General features: G+C 38.3%; 1 protein-coding gene across 1 annotated transcript in view; it reads right to left on the bottom strand.

Annotated features, from left to right (window-relative positions):
* The window catches only part of HABP4 (hyaluronan binding protein 4), a 29,026-nt gene that overhangs the window by 6,791 nt on the left and 4,188 nt on the right, over positions 1–18,047 (bottom strand). Inside the window, exons 2-6 of the mRNA XM_083351995.1 lie at positions 11,910–12,057; positions 10,054–10,215; positions 9,462–9,533; positions 8,078–8,158; positions 5,205–5,373 (exon numbers count right to left, since the gene is read on the bottom strand). Coding sequence (XP_083208121.1) covers positions 5,205–5,373; positions 8,078–8,158; positions 9,462–9,533; positions 10,054–10,215; positions 11,910–12,057 — 632 coding nt within the window. The remainder of the gene's footprint in view (positions 1–5,204; positions 5,374–8,077; positions 8,159–9,461; positions 9,534–10,053; positions 10,216–11,909; positions 12,058–18,047) is intronic.

The following is an 18,047-nucleotide window of genomic DNA, read 5'->3' as shown; positions in this document are numbered from 1 at the left end:
AAACCTATCGCATCCAACTCATTGACTATACACTTATTCCACTCAAAACCCGATTGCTTTAAGCCATAGAGGCTTTTCTTTAACTTCCAACAATCGTTTTCTATATCCTTGGTCACTCCTGGTGGTGTTCTTAAATAAATGGTGTGTTGTAATGGAGCATGTAGGTATGCAGTTTCCACGTCTACATGATTTATTGTATATCGGTTTTTAGCCGCCCACACTAAAGCTGCTCTTAAAGTAGTTGCCCTCAGACTAGGTGCAAACACCTCATCAGAAGATGTGTTATCATTTTTTTTAAAATTCCATTTATATCCCGCCCTTCTCCGAAGACTCAGGGCGGCTTACAAGCTTAGCAGTAGCCTTCATTCTATGTATATGCCTGCTTATTAGGGCTTTCACACACACTCCAGCGGCATTATTACAAAGTCAGCTTATTGCCCCCAACAATCTAGGTCCTCATTTACCTACCTCGGAAGGCTGAGTCAACCTTGAGCCTGGTGGGATGCGAACCTGAACTAATTGCAGGCAGCTGGTGTTACTTAAAGAGGCATTAGCCCACTGCTCCAGTTATGTTATCAGGGGAGTTTTTAAATACAAGAGCATCAGTATTAACCTTTTCTTACTCCAGCCTATCCCAACCAACGTGCTCAAGGAATTTGGCACTTGCACTACAATATATATTAGTGGTGCCTTGTTCCCCAAAATGATATGATTTATGGTTGGATTTATATCCCACAAAAAACAATTGCCTTGTCCTATGCTGGCCTTTACTCCTGAGTTGTGCAGGAATGTGAACCCATGCTGGGGTGCCAAACGTGTGCAGGTAACCCAGGTCTGGTTTTCTGCCATGCCATAATGTGTATGGTATTTTACCGGTAGAAGAGTTCACCATGACATTTAGGACATGGTTTGCACATTTTGCCGCCTCCCCCCATAGTCTATCTGTTAAGCCAGAATCTGTTAACATAGTCCTTATCATAGCTTGTAACGTTTGCCCACGTCTCTCAACAAATGCATTGTGTTGAGGCCTGTAAGGGGCTGAACGCTTGTGCTCAATGCCGGCTGATTGTAGCATATCTACAAAATGCCTGTTAGTGAATTCAGTGCCGTTATCAGCTATTATACACTGAACTTTTCACTTTTTCTCTCTACAAATGTAAGCCAATTTGAAAAATGTTGGAACATGTCTGCCTTTGATTTAAGTAGGTAACAAAACCCATAACGAGAGTAATGATCCATGATGCTTAGAACAAAATATGATCCCCCTAAACTAGGCTTCATGGGGCCGATAAGATCTGCAAATACAACTTCCAAAGGTACAGTGGTCTTGAAACCGTTTAACCTGTTTGCAGGAGTTGCCTTGCTCTTTTCTTGATTACATGCATTGCAATTCAGGTATCTCTTACACGGCTTCAGTCTTATTCCTTTCACTAATTCAATAGTCCTACATAGTGTGGTAAAGTTCACATGCCCTAACTGTCGATGAAGCAAATGTATGCACTCATCATGCGGCTTCTTGTTCTCACATATAGAGTTCGTATTAGTCGTTTTAACCGGGTTGCCAGTGAGAACAAACAAACCATTTTTTAGGTTGGCAGTAACACAGGTTCCATTCCTCTCCATAATACATTTCTCCCCCTTGAACGTCACCACAAACCCAGCCTTAACCAATGCCTTTACAGATAAAAGCTTAAATCGTAGTTTCGGCACATACAGCATTGGTAAACGTTCGTCAATATATGGACAGTATGCATTACCTTCACCAGAGGCCTTCATCCTCCAACCATTGGCCAGTGAAACATGTTGATTGCTGCATTTCATATGGACAAAACCCTCTTTGGTGATACATTGAGAAGCCCCACTATCAACCACCCACAGATCGTTGTATATGGTTGTTGGTTCACCAGAAACAGCCAAACCAATGTCCTTCTTTGTCTTCCTACTGCTATCCACATTCTGTTTTCTACCCTTCCTACAGAACCTAGCTATATGCCCTTTAGCCCCACAAGAATAGCATTTCTTAACAGTATAAGCAGTAGTATACTGATGTTCCTCTTGTAGAGATGGCTCTCTCTGCTGGTCTCTGTCTTGCCTCCTTCTGGACTCCTCCAGCAAACTTCCGGTTATCCCTGGCAGTGTCATCTCATCTTTGGACAGGACTTCCAAAGAAGATACGTATGCATCATAACTGTCGTCTAAGGAGGACAGGATGAGATAAACCTGATGCAGCTCTGAAAAAATCAGTTCTTTCTCGTGTAGCTCTTGCAGAGTTGTCTTCATGAAGTTCAAATGGGCTAACATATCCCCATTCTTTTGAAGATGAGCCCTAAACAGTTTACGTGTGAGGTGTATGTGTGCGCCCACACTATCACAAACGTAGATATGTCGCAAAGTGGCACAACACCTAGCAGCAGACACCTCACCACGAATATGGACAAGCTGCTGGTCATTCAGTGTTAGTCCAATTATGCATAGAGCCTTTTCATTGTCACGGTTAAACTTGGCTATCTTCTGTGCATCGTCCTCATCTTCTGGATCCCAAGCAGTCACATCCGGAGGGTCATCAACTACAGCCCATAGTCCTTCCTTGCGCAGCAGCAAGCAACACTTTGTCGACCATGTAACGTAGTTGGTCCCATCCAACCGGGTTATCCAGGAGATGCCTGACAACTGTTCTTGTGCCATTTTTACACCGGATAGCTAACACAAACTCAGCTATGATACTGTGTGTACTAACTCTCAGTACGTACCTGGGCCCATAACCAATGTTAGCAAAGTGCTTCTTGAGTTATCAGGAACCTTCACAGGCAAAAGCATACTAAGAATAGTAAGAGTCACACAGTAACCACACAGATACACTGAGCTGTGATAAACAGAAAAATACTTTACTATTAGGTGTAAAAACAAAAACACAATCCGAATAAACAGTCCAGGTCATAAACAAATAACAACAGATAAGCAACAGCAACAGTTCAGGGAGTATCCAAAATACAATGTCTTCTTACCAGTCTAAAGGTCAAGTACACAGTTCCTAAGGTTTAACACAGTAGTAAGCCAAAAAGCAAAAACAATGAGCAAAGAGAGAGAAGCCACATTCCTAGCTCCCTCTTATGGCCGTTGGAAAAACTTACACACCCATTGGCCAATAAGCACCTTAAGGTTATAACATCATGGTTTATATATTTCCAACCCAACCAGGTAGGCTATAACCAGTCTCCCTGGATTCAAACAATGTTTGTAGGAAGAAAGGGAGACACATTTAAGAAGTTAAAGGCAATGATATGGAAGCCTGCCTGGCACAAGAAGAAAGCGAGAGTTAGATTTAAAAAATGATTTATTGCTTTTTGTTGTTGTTGTTGTTGTTGTTGTAAATGTGGGGATTGGCAATAATAAAGCTTAAATTCTCTTTTAATGGGCCAAGGGGAACTGTTACAAGAAGTAAACTGATTTTATATTTAAGATTTAGATTTTTAAGGGAATGAAAATTAGCCACAAACAATAAAACATACTTTGTCAATTATAGATCAACTGTAAGGATGATAAATAGAATACGTATGCATTTAGATAGGGAAACTATTATATAATGAAATAGATTAGTTATTAGAATATAACTTTGAATTATATATTTTGCAATGACATATAATAAAAGATATTATTTTAACAATTGATGAAATATTAGTGTGATAAATGGAATATATTTGTTGCAATGATATAGCTTAACATTTTTTCTCTTTTTTATGGCTTAAGAGGAATCTTTAAAAGATATACACTGATTTATACTTAATTTTTAGACTTCTAAGGGAAAAGAAAGCTACTTATTAGAACTGATTTATACTATTAAGATGTTCAACAGAACTAACCTGTATAAAATAAGAATGTATTGAAATGAACAATGTATCTATTTTGGACAGGAGAGTTACTATATATTGAAATGGGGAAATGTGGGCTACCCGAAAACTAAATTTTCATTTATATATTATAGGCTATTTTAGAACATCTTATTGCAATTAGGTAAAACTCAAAAACAGGACATGGATATGTATAAGTGAAAATACTCTGAAAATTGTTTTAATTGATTGTATTACAACTAAAAATGTATTAATTTGATTAATTTGTCTATGTTATTATAACTAAGGGAATTGGAGAGGGAATTTTTGTTGATGTAATTTCAGCTATTTACAAATGATTCTGTTATTTGATATTGTTTACTTTTAACTACCCAAACACCATATTGCTTCATAAAGATCTAGATGTAAAATTAAAAAATTAATAAAACTTGTATTTTAAAAAAAAACACAGTTTAGAATGAAATATGGTTAAGACTAATACATCTTCCAACTAGAAACAGTGCATCAAGAGCCAAATAACTTCTTTAAATATTTTTTAAAAATGCCCCAGAAATACAGAGGACATTACAGAGACATTCTAAATTCTATGACTCATGTTGCAATAGAGTGAAACACAACACCAAAACCAGTCTCAAGAGATGGCGATTTTCCACAGACACTTTCTCAAAAAAAATGTTCTTTGGTAAGCTAAGAAAGCAGCTGCTGGTACATGGCCATTCATTAGCTGATTTTTAAGCACTGAAACACAACTACACTGGCCAACAAAACTTGAAAAATACGGATATTTCTCTAGTAACCTCCTTGCGAACATTTCTATGCATGTATGTAAGTATGTGTATGTAAAACATATCTAGAGGATTCTTCACAAATTGACCAGAGTGGGAAAGAAAGAAGCTCAATTCATTCTAGCATTGATGGAGTCATGTTACATCAATGCAGCTCTGTGCAGTTTAATATATATGCACACGGCTTCATTCTTTCATGTGAACATAAGGCAGTCAGAGTGAAATCCATTGTTAATTCTCCCTTTCTCTCTGCTGAACATCCTGCTAAAGAGCATACTCAGCAGTGGGCTGTAAACTAGAAATTTAAACTAAACAAATAATATTGAAGATCCACAAATTGGAAACGGTAGCAAAAATTATTCTCTTACTGCTATAAATGAAGTATAGAAAAAAGAAACATTAAGTCTGTTCCGGACATTTTTTTTAAAAAAAAAATGGTCTGTGGCTGAGATATGTTCTAGTAGTATTTTTCAATCTATTCAGTCCCTAGCTTTAAATTTCAATTTAGTACACCTAGAAATGTTAACAGATTTGAAATGAAGAGCACTCTAAATGCTAAGGTAATACTTACATCATCTCTATATTTTGACTTATGAATTACCACTGCTTTGGAAGGAACAGTGGTTTCGGGCTTCCGGATGTTGAATTCGGGCTTTGGTCGATTTTGTTCCTGAAGATTTTTCCATTCATCCAATGTCATCTCTTGAACTACTTCTTCCACTGGCTCTCCTTCAGCAATTCTAAGGGTTTATAGTTGTAAAGTTAAAAACCATTAGCCTGTGAAACGCCAGTGAGAGAAAGATAAAATACAATTTAAATGAAAGCAGCTACTTGAATTTCTATAGAACAGGGGTCTTCAAACTTGGCCCTTTTATGACTTGTGGACTTCAACTCCCAGAATTCCTCAGCCAGCGTGCCTGGCTGAGGAATTCTGGGAGTTGAAGTCCACAAGTCATAAAAGGGCCAAGTTTGAAGACCCCTGCTATAGAACATTAAATGGTTCCTTTCTTTCCACATGATGGGCTACTAAGCGTGTAGAAATAGAATAGCTTGGAGGACCTCTATTCAACCAGTCAGGTCTGTTCTCTTCAAACATATTCTTGTCCCTATCCACTCGAGACCAGATATTCGGTATCTTGTAGTTCACCATAGGATCAGTCTGCATCAGGCTATTTTGGTAGGGTTGGGAGACAAACTTTTTCCTCAGTAAGATGCTTTCCTTCCGTGCCCCATTTGCATATTTTTGGACCTTTTCTAAATATGTTTTTTCTCAACAAACTCTTTTGATAAGAAAGCTATGAGGACTTCACTCCTACTGTATTAAAAGGAAAATAAGCACTTTGAACACAGTACACAGCAAACTAGTTTCTGGTTTTAAAATTTTGAAGCATGTGGGAGCTCAACATAATTGCCATGGAATGAGGGCTTGCTTATTCAAACGTTGGTCGGTTTTGTAGACATAGCTAAACATAGAAAGTAAAGGAATAGGTTATCCCCCTTCCTCTTATCACCTAAACTAGGGGTGTCCAACCATGGCAACTTTAACACTTGTGGACTTCAACTCTCAGAATTCCCCAGCCAGCATGACTTAAACTGTTTTCCTAGCCAGCTGTATACATTTCCTAACAAAGCAGTTGTTGAAGCCAGAGGGAGACCATGATGATGAAGAAGCTGCCAAAGAGACTACTTTGAAGCATACCAGATTAATTCATTTATTAAAAAGAGAAATGAAAGCAATGTAGAGCACGGGTGTCAAACTCGCCACGTCATGTGACGTGTCACAACGTATTGCAACTCTTTTTGCATTGCCGGCAATGGGGTGGGTGCGGCTTCAGTACGATGAAACCGGCCCGTGGGCTGGCAGTTTGACACCCCTGATGTAGAGGGATGAGCTAACAAAGGTTCATAGAACATCATGTTGCCTATAGCTTAAGTAGCATAGCACATAAAAACGTCTGCAACACATAGAATGTGCTTTCTTGCTAAACCTATTTAAATTTAAGGCTTATTTGGTTAGGAAATGTCTACAGCTGGCCAGGAAAACCCGTTTATATCAGACATTTGCTCTACATTTTGTGGGTGTATATCAAAAATTACACTACGGTTTTGCTATCTGTTATCTGCTTCCTGCATATCTTAGCAATCCTGGTGTATAATCTCCCTCATTTAGTAGGCTGCAATGTTTAGGACTTAAAATACTGTATGTCTTGTTACAATCTCTGGCAGCCTTCCTCAACCTAGATCCATCTAGGATATTGAGGAGTATAGATTCAAATTTTCACTTGGTTGCAAAACTCACTTGGTTACTCTGAGCTAATCACTCTTTTTCAGACCAATATACTTTACAGGGATGCTTTCAAAGAGATTTGGAAGTCCAATACATAATGTATTTTAAACACTCAAAAATTATAAATGCAAACAATTGAATAAGCATCTTACTTAATTTTACTATAGCAAATTTAAGGTATAGTATCAAGACCATTCCCCATTAATAAATAGGAGAACTCACACTAGAGATAGATCCCTTTCTTGAAATTAATTCAAAATAAATGTTAGCCTATTTTATTAGCCTGCCTGCCTCAAACCTCATGAATAAACAAGGCCAGACATTGTCAAACAAACAAACAAAAAAAGAATCCATTTTTATTCCAAACTATGAGATCAATATATCCTGACAAATGTATAAGTATTCTAGAAAAGTATATTCAAGAACCATCCAACCCTATGGCGACTCTGGTGATATGCTATCTAAATTTAAAACAATATGAGAAGTACAGACATTTTACAGCTGTGGCAACAATTCTGTTGCCAATTCAGTTCTAAATTAATTTATAGGGAGAGCAGATTTTTTTCTGGGGTTCTTGCTATTCCTTTTCTGAAATATTCTTTTAAAAGCATATTGTTACCACATAGAGTTCAATGGTGGTAAAGCAATACAGATTAAAACAAAAATAAAAAGACTTCAGCGAAGGAAGGAATGAGATAAAAAGATCAAGGAAATATTTAAAGACTCATCTCTAATATCTAGGTACTAGGTTTTGCAGTTTATCCAAGAAAATTATAGCCTACCAGTTGTTTGACAATATGGCGTTACCAGCTGGCAAAGCCTGATGTAAACAATTTTACTAACCACCTGGGTGAACCACAACATATTTTGCAATCATTCCAACAATTCTTAAAGATCAGCTGAAATCATAAGGCACTGTTATAATGGTCTGGGATCCATTTTCTAGTGGCCATGCTGAAATCAGATCCACTTGGCACATAGTTGGAATAAACTTCTAAGCAAAAGGCCAGATCTTCTGATGGGAGATTTAAGAGGGCGGTCCTTGGTGCTCTCTGAGCTTGTTTTCTTGCAAATGTTTCATTACCCTAATTAGGTAACATCATCGGTGCTAGGGATTTAAGGAGCAACAAAAGCCAGATTCTCAAACCAGGCCATACTTCTTTGGAGGCTCTCCATCAGGTGCTCCTGAGCTCTCTTCTGTTTCTGCAGTCTCTTCCATAGGAGTCTGTTCCAGCTCACTATAGAGATAGTAAAGCAGAGGTGAAATACAAAATCTACACTAGACAGGATCCCTTACATGGCCTAAACAAAAAACAAAAAAACGTAGTTACTCACTACAACCTCTCACATCACCAGACTGGGAAAGCTGTTTCAGAGTTTGGACTCACAGAATGTGAAAGTCTGCAAGTAGCACGTTGTATTACGCACTGTATGAATCTCAGTAGTAGTATGTCATTAACTTAACAGAGACTACACAAATCTCATCATAAAAAACCAGAAAAGGCAAGCGCACTCTTCTTCTTTAACCCATTCCTGTGGCACAAAGCCAACAAGGAGATACAAGCATTTAGCTTCTGTCACCTATTTTTTTCCAAGACTTTTACCATTGGCCAATATAGCTAGAAGTCATGTTTCTATTTAAATGTCAAACATTTCACTTTCCCACAGACATGGCATATATATGGATATGTTTACTTTTCCTTCATGAATTACAATCTTTAAAGCTATCTGAGCTGGAATGTAAGAAACCCATCAGTCTTCAGAGTGAGATAAAAAGTTTTTCCAACTCCTGCTTGAAAGAAGATTTAATGTGAACCCACACACACACAAATGTAACCACAAGGCTATGTCCTTTTATTACAGGAACTTCAGGATTTTCAGTGAAGCAAGACCCAACATGTCTTCCTGTTCAAATCCTGCTTCCAAATGATTAAAAGCTGAAGAAAGCCTCCAAAGGTTAGTTTCTTTCTCAGTTCTTATAATCTAAGACAAAAAGAGACAGATGTGTCCAAGCTCTGCCAAAGCGCCTTGAAAAAAAGAGGCCTTAGGGAAAAATAAAATTCTGTACTGCAGCAAGATTAATCTAGACCAGGGGTAGGCAAACTTGGCTCTTTTATGACTTGTGGACTTCAACTCCCAGAATCCCTGAACCAGCCATGCTGACTCAGGAATTCTGGGAGTTGAAGTCCACAAGTCATAAAAGAGCCAAGGTTGCCTAACTTTGGTCTCGACGAATGTTTCAACATAGAAAAGGTGGCAAGATGCTGTGGGGGCAAGACAAGACTAAAGACAGAACTGTCTTTGGACATAAGGTGCGATAATTAAGGAAATTCACAAATAACAATTTGCACCCTTTCCTTCCCCAGTGGCCCTCAAGGGTTACATTACAAATAACCCTATACATCTCCTATTATTCAGATGCACACTGGGGGGAAAAACTTTTCAAAACAATAGTCAGCATCCAATAGTTAAAATAAATCATTCTACTGTTATGGAGACCTGGAAATGATTCCCTGGAAATTACTAACACATTACTCATACCTCATATCATCCTTAGCAGTTCCCCAGTTACGTGGTCCACTTCCACCCCTTTTATCTTCTGCACGGACTCCCCTGTAGATAGAAATTTTACACTTCTTAGAAATTAAATCTTGTACATTCACAGAACTATACAGGTTTTACCAATTTGAGATCACTTCAACTCCAGATTTCTGCAGCCAACAGGGTTATTTTTGAGAATTCTAGAGCTGAAGTCCGAATCTGGAGAGAATCCCCCAAAAAGCAGAGCTACAACAGATTAAATCCTTCTAAAGTATCAGCATCCCCATCACATTTACTTAGGTTCCTTATTATGAAGCTATTATTTGTTTTGTAAATATATAAACCAGCTGATTCCAAGACAACAGTTTACAGTTATTAAAAAGTTTTAAGCATTAATGAAACAAATATAAAAAACATAGAGATTAATCAATTACAAGCCATAGAACAGCAAAGCCAATTTTCATTCTAAACTCCTGTCTGAATATAAATATTTTGTCTGTTGACAAAAGGATAATACACAGGGAGCCAACATTTCATAGCAACGAGTTCAAAGATTAAGAAATGACAAATGCACACACAAAGCAGCACTTACGTTTTGTCACTCCCGCTCTGCCGGTCAAATTCCCGCTTCCCTCTTTGATCAAAGCCATTGAAGGTCCTGTTCATACCACCACCTCTGCCTCTGCCCTGCAGCCCACCTCTTCCTCCCCCACGACCTCTCATTGGCCTTTCCCGATCAAAACGCTCTATTGGTCTGAAAACAAAATGAAAACAAAACAAACTGAATGATTCTTCAATTGTTAACCAAGTCAAAGGTAATATTATCACACCTTGGTCCTTAAATCTGTTGTCATTATCTAGAACAGGAGTGGGGAACTATGGCCCTTTTATGACTTGTGGACTTGCTGGCTCAGGAATTCTGGGAGTTGAAGTCCACAAATCATAAAAGGGTCATAGTTCCCCACCTCTGATCTAGAATGAGTCATTTTCAATAAGCTTTGTCAATATTCCAAATGCAGCGCTAAACAAATTTATAACTTCAGTTCATTCATTCTGCACTTGAGGGACTCAGCAGGTTAAAATCAAAACACTACAACATCCATGGAAGAATTATAGAAGAGCAAGCAATAAACATTAAACCACAGATAATAAATAAAAATAATAGAAAATGGGTGCCAATTTTAAATAAAAATGAAACTGTTAATTATGCCAATTCCAAAGAACCTCCCAGCTCAGAATAGCAGACTTCTACCTTTAAAGCTTTCAATCCTAGTACAGAATCTCATACAGAGATTTGTACCAATCTCAAATGTAAATGTTTCCATTTATAGACTTTATGTTTCAACTTCACAGGAAACTTGATTCATGGTATCCAATTTATTACGTCTTATAATTTTAGTCAATGATTTATATTCTGTTAATATGACTTCTAATGTGTTAAAGTTTAACAGTGATGTTTAAAATTTTAAGTTATAATAAATTTTATTTCATAAGCAATTAATGATATATTGGAAAACTATCATCTCCTTGACATATTAAGATTCCTTGTTTACTTACTTGAATCTTACTGCTTGTATTTATCTCAATGTGCTTTTACATGTCTTTTTAACAGATCCTGTCATTCAGCAACCATTCAAAGTCATGACAGCACTGAACAAGTGTAGTTATGACTGGTTCTTGAAATTCCAGCTGTTCTAATAACCTTGCTGTCATGATTGTGATATTTGCACTTGGCAACCAGCTTGTACTTATGACAGTTGAAACATCTCATGGTCATGCAACCACCATTTGTGACCATCCCTCATAGCTCCCCACAAGCAAAGTCAATAAAGAAACCAGCAGGAAAAGTCACAACTTATTCCTCTAAGTTGCCCCCGCTGCTTTTTCTCCCAAGAAAAAGGGATCATGTATTCCATAGCACCTGCCCATTCACTCCATAGCATGCACCTGTGGCCCCCACTGACCCACCCATATTCCATAGCACCCATTCCTAGCCAATGTCTCTCATACCTGCCTATAGCCCTCACCCACACACTGCAGAACTCACACATTCCCTGTCTGGGATTCCAACCACTTCCTGTTTAAAAACCTGTGAAGTCCTGGAGTTACAACAGCAACTGAGACTACCACAATTGTTGTCCCTAAGCCAGAGGTAGGGAACCTTGGCTCTTTTATGACTCGTGGACTTCAACTCCCATAATTCCTGAGTCAGCTGACTCAGGAATTATGGGAATTGAAGTCCATGAATCATAAAAGAGCCAAGGTTGCCTACCCCTGCCCTAAGCGATGCGGTCACTGCACAACAAAAGTTCTGGTCCCAATTGCTGTCATGACCCAAGGACTATCTGTAATAACTGCTAACATTGTTAAAAAGTTTAATTTTTCTTAGTAAATGATTTTACATTTTCCAAATTTACAATGTATAATAAAGCCTTCAACAGCACATACCTTTCTAGTGTAAACTCTGCTTGTCTTTCCATTTCATGAGGACAGTATTCTTTGAAAGGTTTCCATTCAGCTTTATCTTGTTTTATCTCCGTACCACGGTTTTCATTCCAACCCTGTTGTTCTCCTCTTTTTGGAGCTCGCTTTTGACCTGTGGAAAACCAACATATTTAGACCAGTGGTATTAGTTACATTTAAAACAAATTTAATTGCCCCATGTTTACCATAATGACCCAATTCTATTGCTTTTGATGCTAGTTTCTTTCTGTTCCAGGCAATGTCTTTGATCATAAGGCAACGCGGAGCAGCAAATATACCAAAGTGATAGAAAAGTTCCTTGTAAATCTCAATATTTAACAACAAAGCAACAACAGCTATCTGTCGAGTCACTAATAACCTTAACTTCACCATACAGATAGTCCTCGCTTAACAATGATAATTGGGACTGGAATTTATATCACTAAACAATGTAGTCATAAAGCGTGACTGCCTCCCTTAGCAATGGCAATCCCTGCAGTCCCCGCTGCTGCCATTAAGTGAGGTTCATGAGTTGTTAAGCACGGATCTTCTCACAACTTCCTATAGACTTCCAAAAACCAAAGACATTGGGGAAACCGGCAGAAAGTTGCATGTCCCAAGCAGCTCGCAAGCAAGCCACTAGGCTGATAAATGGCTGCTGCCAAGTAGAGAGAGGCAGGGGGGATGTGCAGCTCAGGGACAGTATGCAAGTGGCAAAAGTGGTGTAACACAGGCACAGAGAATTTCAGGAAGGGTACGTAGGTAGCTGGGGAGACAAGGCTCAAGTACAAGGCTTGGGGAGGTGCGTAAAGTGCGTGAGAGGCCAGTTTGAGAAGGGTGCACAGGGGTGTGCAAGTAGGTGGGATGGCATGGGCGGAGCACAACGAGGCTTCTGAAGAGAGCATGAGGGTGGTAAGGGTGCATGGATGATTGTCAAGATGTGCAGAGTTGCTGGGAGAGAGACTTAACTGCGTGACTTGTGAATTCCAGCTTCCCCATTCACTTTGTCTCTGGGAAGCTGGCAGGGAAGATCACATGACTGTGGTACACTGCAACAATCGTAAGTGTGAACCATTTGCCAAAAGCCCAGATCATGATCACATGACCATGGGGATGCTGGGACTGCCAGATGCAACTACTCCTCATTCAGCACTGTCATAACTTCAAACGATCATTGAATGAGAGTAATCTCTGAATGTGCTGGCATACTGCACTCACAAATTAAGACTGATCAATGAAACAAAACTGTCAAATCAACTTTAGCCCAATACTCAGAGCATGACTGGATGCAACTATTACAGCAATATCTCCTGTTTCTAAAAAAAAAAATGAGTGGAGTAACTCTGCATTGTACATCTTAGTGAATCTGGTTGCACTGCTGATACTAATCATATTATCATTATATACTTTTAACTTATACCAAGATTCCAAAATTCTGATGCACAAGATTCTGATGCACCCCAACCACCGGTGCTGGTGCATAGACTTGGATTACTGTGATATTGAATGGTTTGCCTTGGATTCGAACTGAGATCATTCTGTCATTTTGAGGATTGTATCCCAGTATTGCTTTTCCTACTCTTTTATTGACTATGAAGGCTACTCCATTTCTTCTGAGGGAGAATGAATGAAATTGACCAGTTCTATGAAGCCCTACAGCACCTTATATAATTAACACCAAAAAATGATGTTCTTATCATCATGGGGGATTGGAATGCTAAAGTAGGAAGCCAAAAGATAACCGGAATAACAGGCAAGTTTGGCCTTGGAGTACAAAGTGAAGCAGGGCACAGGCTGATCAAATTTTGTCAAGAGAATACGATGGTCATAGCAAACACTCTTTTCCAACAACCCAAGAGACGGCTCTACACATGGACATCACCAGACGGTCAACACAGAAATCAGATTGACTATATGCTCTGCAGCCAAAGATGGAGAAGCTCTATACAGTCAGTAAAAACAAGACCAGGAGCTGACTGTGGCTCAGACCATGAGCTTCTCATTGCAAAGTTTAGGCTTAAACTGAAGAAAGTAGGGAAAAGCACTAGGCCACTCAGGTATGAATTAAATTATATCCCTGTTGACAAATAGGTGACAAATAGATTTAAGGAATTAGATCTGATAGACAGAGTGCCTGAAGAACTATGGACAGAGGTTCGCAACATTGTACAAGAGGTAGCAACCAAAACCATCCCAAAGAAAAAGAAATGCAAGAAAGCAAAATGGCTGTCTGAGGAAGCTTTGCAAATAGCTGAGGAAAGGAGGGAAGCGAAAGGCAAGGGAGAAAAAGAAAGATACGCCCAATTGAATGCAGAATTCCAGAGAATAGCTAGAAGAGATAAGAATGCCTTCTTAAATCAACAGTGTAAAGAAATAGAAGAAAACAATAGAATAGGGAGGACCAGAGATCTTTTCAAGAAAATTGGAGAGATGAAGGGAACGTTTCATGCAAAAATGGGCATGATAAAGGACCAAAATGGCAGGGACCTAACAGAGGCAGAAGAGATTAAGAAGAGGTGGCAAAATTACACAGAACTATACAAGAATGAGCTTAACATCCCTGATAATCACAATGAAATAGTCACTGACCTCAAACCAGACATCCTAGAATGTGAAGTGAAGTGGGCCTTAGAAAAGCTGAGCAACAACAAAGCTAGTGGAGGTGACAGTATTCCAGCTGAGCTATTCAAAATCTTAAAAGACGATGCAGTAAAAGTGCTACACTCAATTTGCCAGCAAATTTGGAAAACTCAACAGTGGCCACAGGATTGGAAAAGATCAGTTTACAATCCAATTCCAAAGAAAGGCAGTGCCAAAGAATGTTCAAACTATCGCACCATTGCACTCATTTCTCATGCTAGTAAAGTTATGCTTAAAATCCTACAAGCTAGACTCCAGCAGTATGTGGATCGAGAACTACCAGAAGTACAGGCAGGATTTCGAAGAGTCAGAGGAACTAGAGTTCAAATTGCCAACATACGCTGGATCATGGAGAAAGCTAGAGAGTTCCAGAAAAACATCTACTTCTGCTTCATTGATTATGCCAAAGCCTTTGATTGTGTGGATCATAACAAACTGTGGCAAGTTCTTAAAGAGATGGGCGTACCAGACCATCTTATTTGTCTCTTGAGAAACCTATATGTGGGCCAAGAAGCAACAGTGAGAACTGGACACAGAACCACTGATTGGTTCAAAATTGGGAAAGGAGTCCGGCAAGGCTGTATACTGTCGCCCTGCCTATTTAACTTACATGCAGAGCACATCATGAGAAAGGCAGGGCTAGATGAATCAAAAGTTGGAATTAAGATTGCCGGAAGAAATATCAACAACCTAAGATATGCAGATGATACCACTCTAATGGCAGAAAGTGAAGAAGAACTAAAGAGCCTCTTGTTGCGGGTGAAGAAGGAGAGTGCAAAACTTGGGTTGAAACTTAACATTAAGAAAACCATGATCATGGCATCCGGCCCTCTCAATTCCTGGCAAATAGATGGGGAAGAAATGGAGGTAGTGACAGATTTTATTTTCCTGGGCTCCAAGATCACTGCAGATGGGGACTGTAGCCAAGAAATTAAAAGACGCTCCTGGGGAGGAAAGCCATGGCAAATCTAGACAGCACATTAAAAAGCAGACACATCACCCTGTCAACAAAAGTGCGTATAGTCAAGGCTATGGTCTTCCCAGTTGCAATGTATGGCAGTGAAAGCTGGACCATAAAAAAGGCTGAGCGCCAAAGAATTGAGGCCTTTGAACTATGGTGCTGGAGAAGACTCCTGCGAGTCCCTTGGACTGCAAGGCGATCAAACCGGTCAGTCCTAGAGATCATCAACCCTGACTGCTCTTTTGAAGGCCAGATCCTGAAACTAAAACTCAAATACTTTGGCCACCTAATGAGAAGGAAGGACTCACTGGAGAAGAGCCTAATGCTGGGAAAGATTGAGGGCAATAGAAGAAGGGGACGACAGAGAATGAGGTGGCTGGATGGAGTCACTGAAGCAGTAGGCATGAGCTTAAATGGTCTCCAGAAGATGGTAGAGGACAGAAAGGCCTGGAGGAACGTTGTCCATAGGGTCGCGATGGGTCGGACACGACTTCACAGCTAACAACAACAAAATCGTCTCCTGCAAAATTCAAAATTGCAATTATTAGCTTAGAGCTCAAGCTATACACTTCTGCCTTAGCAGTTGGATGTTGACTACAATTTTAAAACTTTAATCCAATAAATTATTCTGTACTTTTAAAGCTATCTGTATAGATAGTTTACTTCAAGTGGGCGTTTCTGCTAAACACATAGTAAAAATGAGGTCAGAACGACATAATTCTGTGTCAGAAGTACATCCTCTGAATATCTTACGTTGTGGTAGAAACAATAAAGAAGACAGATAATGCATTTCTGCTATATGGGCTTTTATGTAATTTAGAAGGCTGAAGCCTCACCACAAATTTCACACATATGAAGAACACTGCAAGACAACAAGAAATTAATACTGCTTTAAAATAAAGAGATTAGCCTTCTGAACCCTCCAGGCAACCTCAGTGCACTAAAAAAAAGTTTGCTGAGGCACTACATATGCCTAAAAGAAATATCTTCTAAGCAATCCAACTTTCCTTATCATATAAATAGCAAAAAAAACCTTCAGAAGGATTAGACCACATATTTAAATGCCCTAAAACATACATAGATGAAAAAAGCCTATTTTACATTATTCAAGACAGTTTCATTTAAACAATGCTAAACAAAGCATATGAAGAGACATTCTAGATTCTAAAGAATACTGTATTTCAACACCTGCAAACATCTCATGTAAACAAAATTAAGTTTCTTCAATAAAAATTATTTCAGTGCAAGAAAATAGTTTGTATCTGCTAATCAAACTGAAGTATTACTGAATAAAAACTATGTTTGCATTTATTTAAAAATCCTAATTTTATAATCAGAACTATCTTAGTTGCCCTGTGCAATGATCTACAGTATATCACAGGAAAAGAACATGGAAAAGATCCTATTAATTCTCCCACATTTCTCAGTGGTTTTCTTAATTGCTGATCATTATAGCACATCATACAAATACTGCATCACCTTCAGTAACTTCCATATAAAACTCTTCATAATTTAACTCTAAAACTGTTTTCCAGAGTTGGGAACTTCTAAAAGCATGTACTTCCAATTCCAAGAATTCCTAGCCAGTGTAGGTTTGCCACAAAATTCTAGGAGATGAAATCTAGAAATTATCCAATTAAGCTAAATAATATTTATCATATATTTATCAGGTCATCAGAAACCCTGTTCCACAGATTGAAGTACATCTGCTCGGCCATTTCTTAATATTACTTTAAGAATAACCCATTAATGAGCTCTAGTTATGATTGCAGTATTTTATACAGCTTGACAAAGTATATCAATGAGTATATGGAATCACGTTATGAAATAACCTTTAAACAGATCTGCCAAATGCTTCTGTTCTATCTTTTTATTCTCTGGATTTTTAATCTTCATATAAATTTGCTATATTTGTATTAAAGTCTACTTCTAATATCTTTTTGCATTCTGTGGAGTTAATTTTCATCTTATTTACAATTTAGGTTCAATGAACACAGCTGTATCCTGATCTAGTGCTATGTAACAGAAGATTCTGTTATATTGAGCAGGCCATTTGCTACAGAGTGAACAATATATTTTAAAACTAAATGATAGAACGGTATCAGAATTATGTTATCAATTATAATTAAAATATGCTGACATTAAATATAAGAAGCAAGCTTACAATTATTAGTTTTAGCATTAGTTTCTTTTTTTCTTCTTTTTTCAGCGAATTCTATTTAAATACTAATGTTCACTATAGTTATTTTAACATACTGTTTTGATGACTATGAGCCACACTGAATCTATCACATGAGGTGGGATATAAGTTTTGTCATAAATAAATATTTACATGAAGGATGAAATAACAAAATATCAACATTTGCATATAAATTGAACACTTCTAATCCATGAAGGATCATTTATATTTATGAAAACATCCTTGCATCTACTTGGAAATATAAGCCCTATAAATTTTATATTACAGAGAATAATATGAAACCCTAGAAAACCTAGATACCAGCAGACTGTGAGTTAAAATC

The sequence above is a fragment of the Vipera ursinii genome (assembly GCF_947247035.1).
Source record: "Vipera ursinii genome assembly, chromosome: 2".
NCBI classification, from domain to species: domain Eukaryota; kingdom Metazoa; phylum Chordata; class Lepidosauria; order Squamata; family Viperidae; genus Vipera; species Vipera ursinii.
Note: the sequence above shows the minus strand (reverse complement) of the source record. Positions and strands in the feature narration are given on the sequence as shown.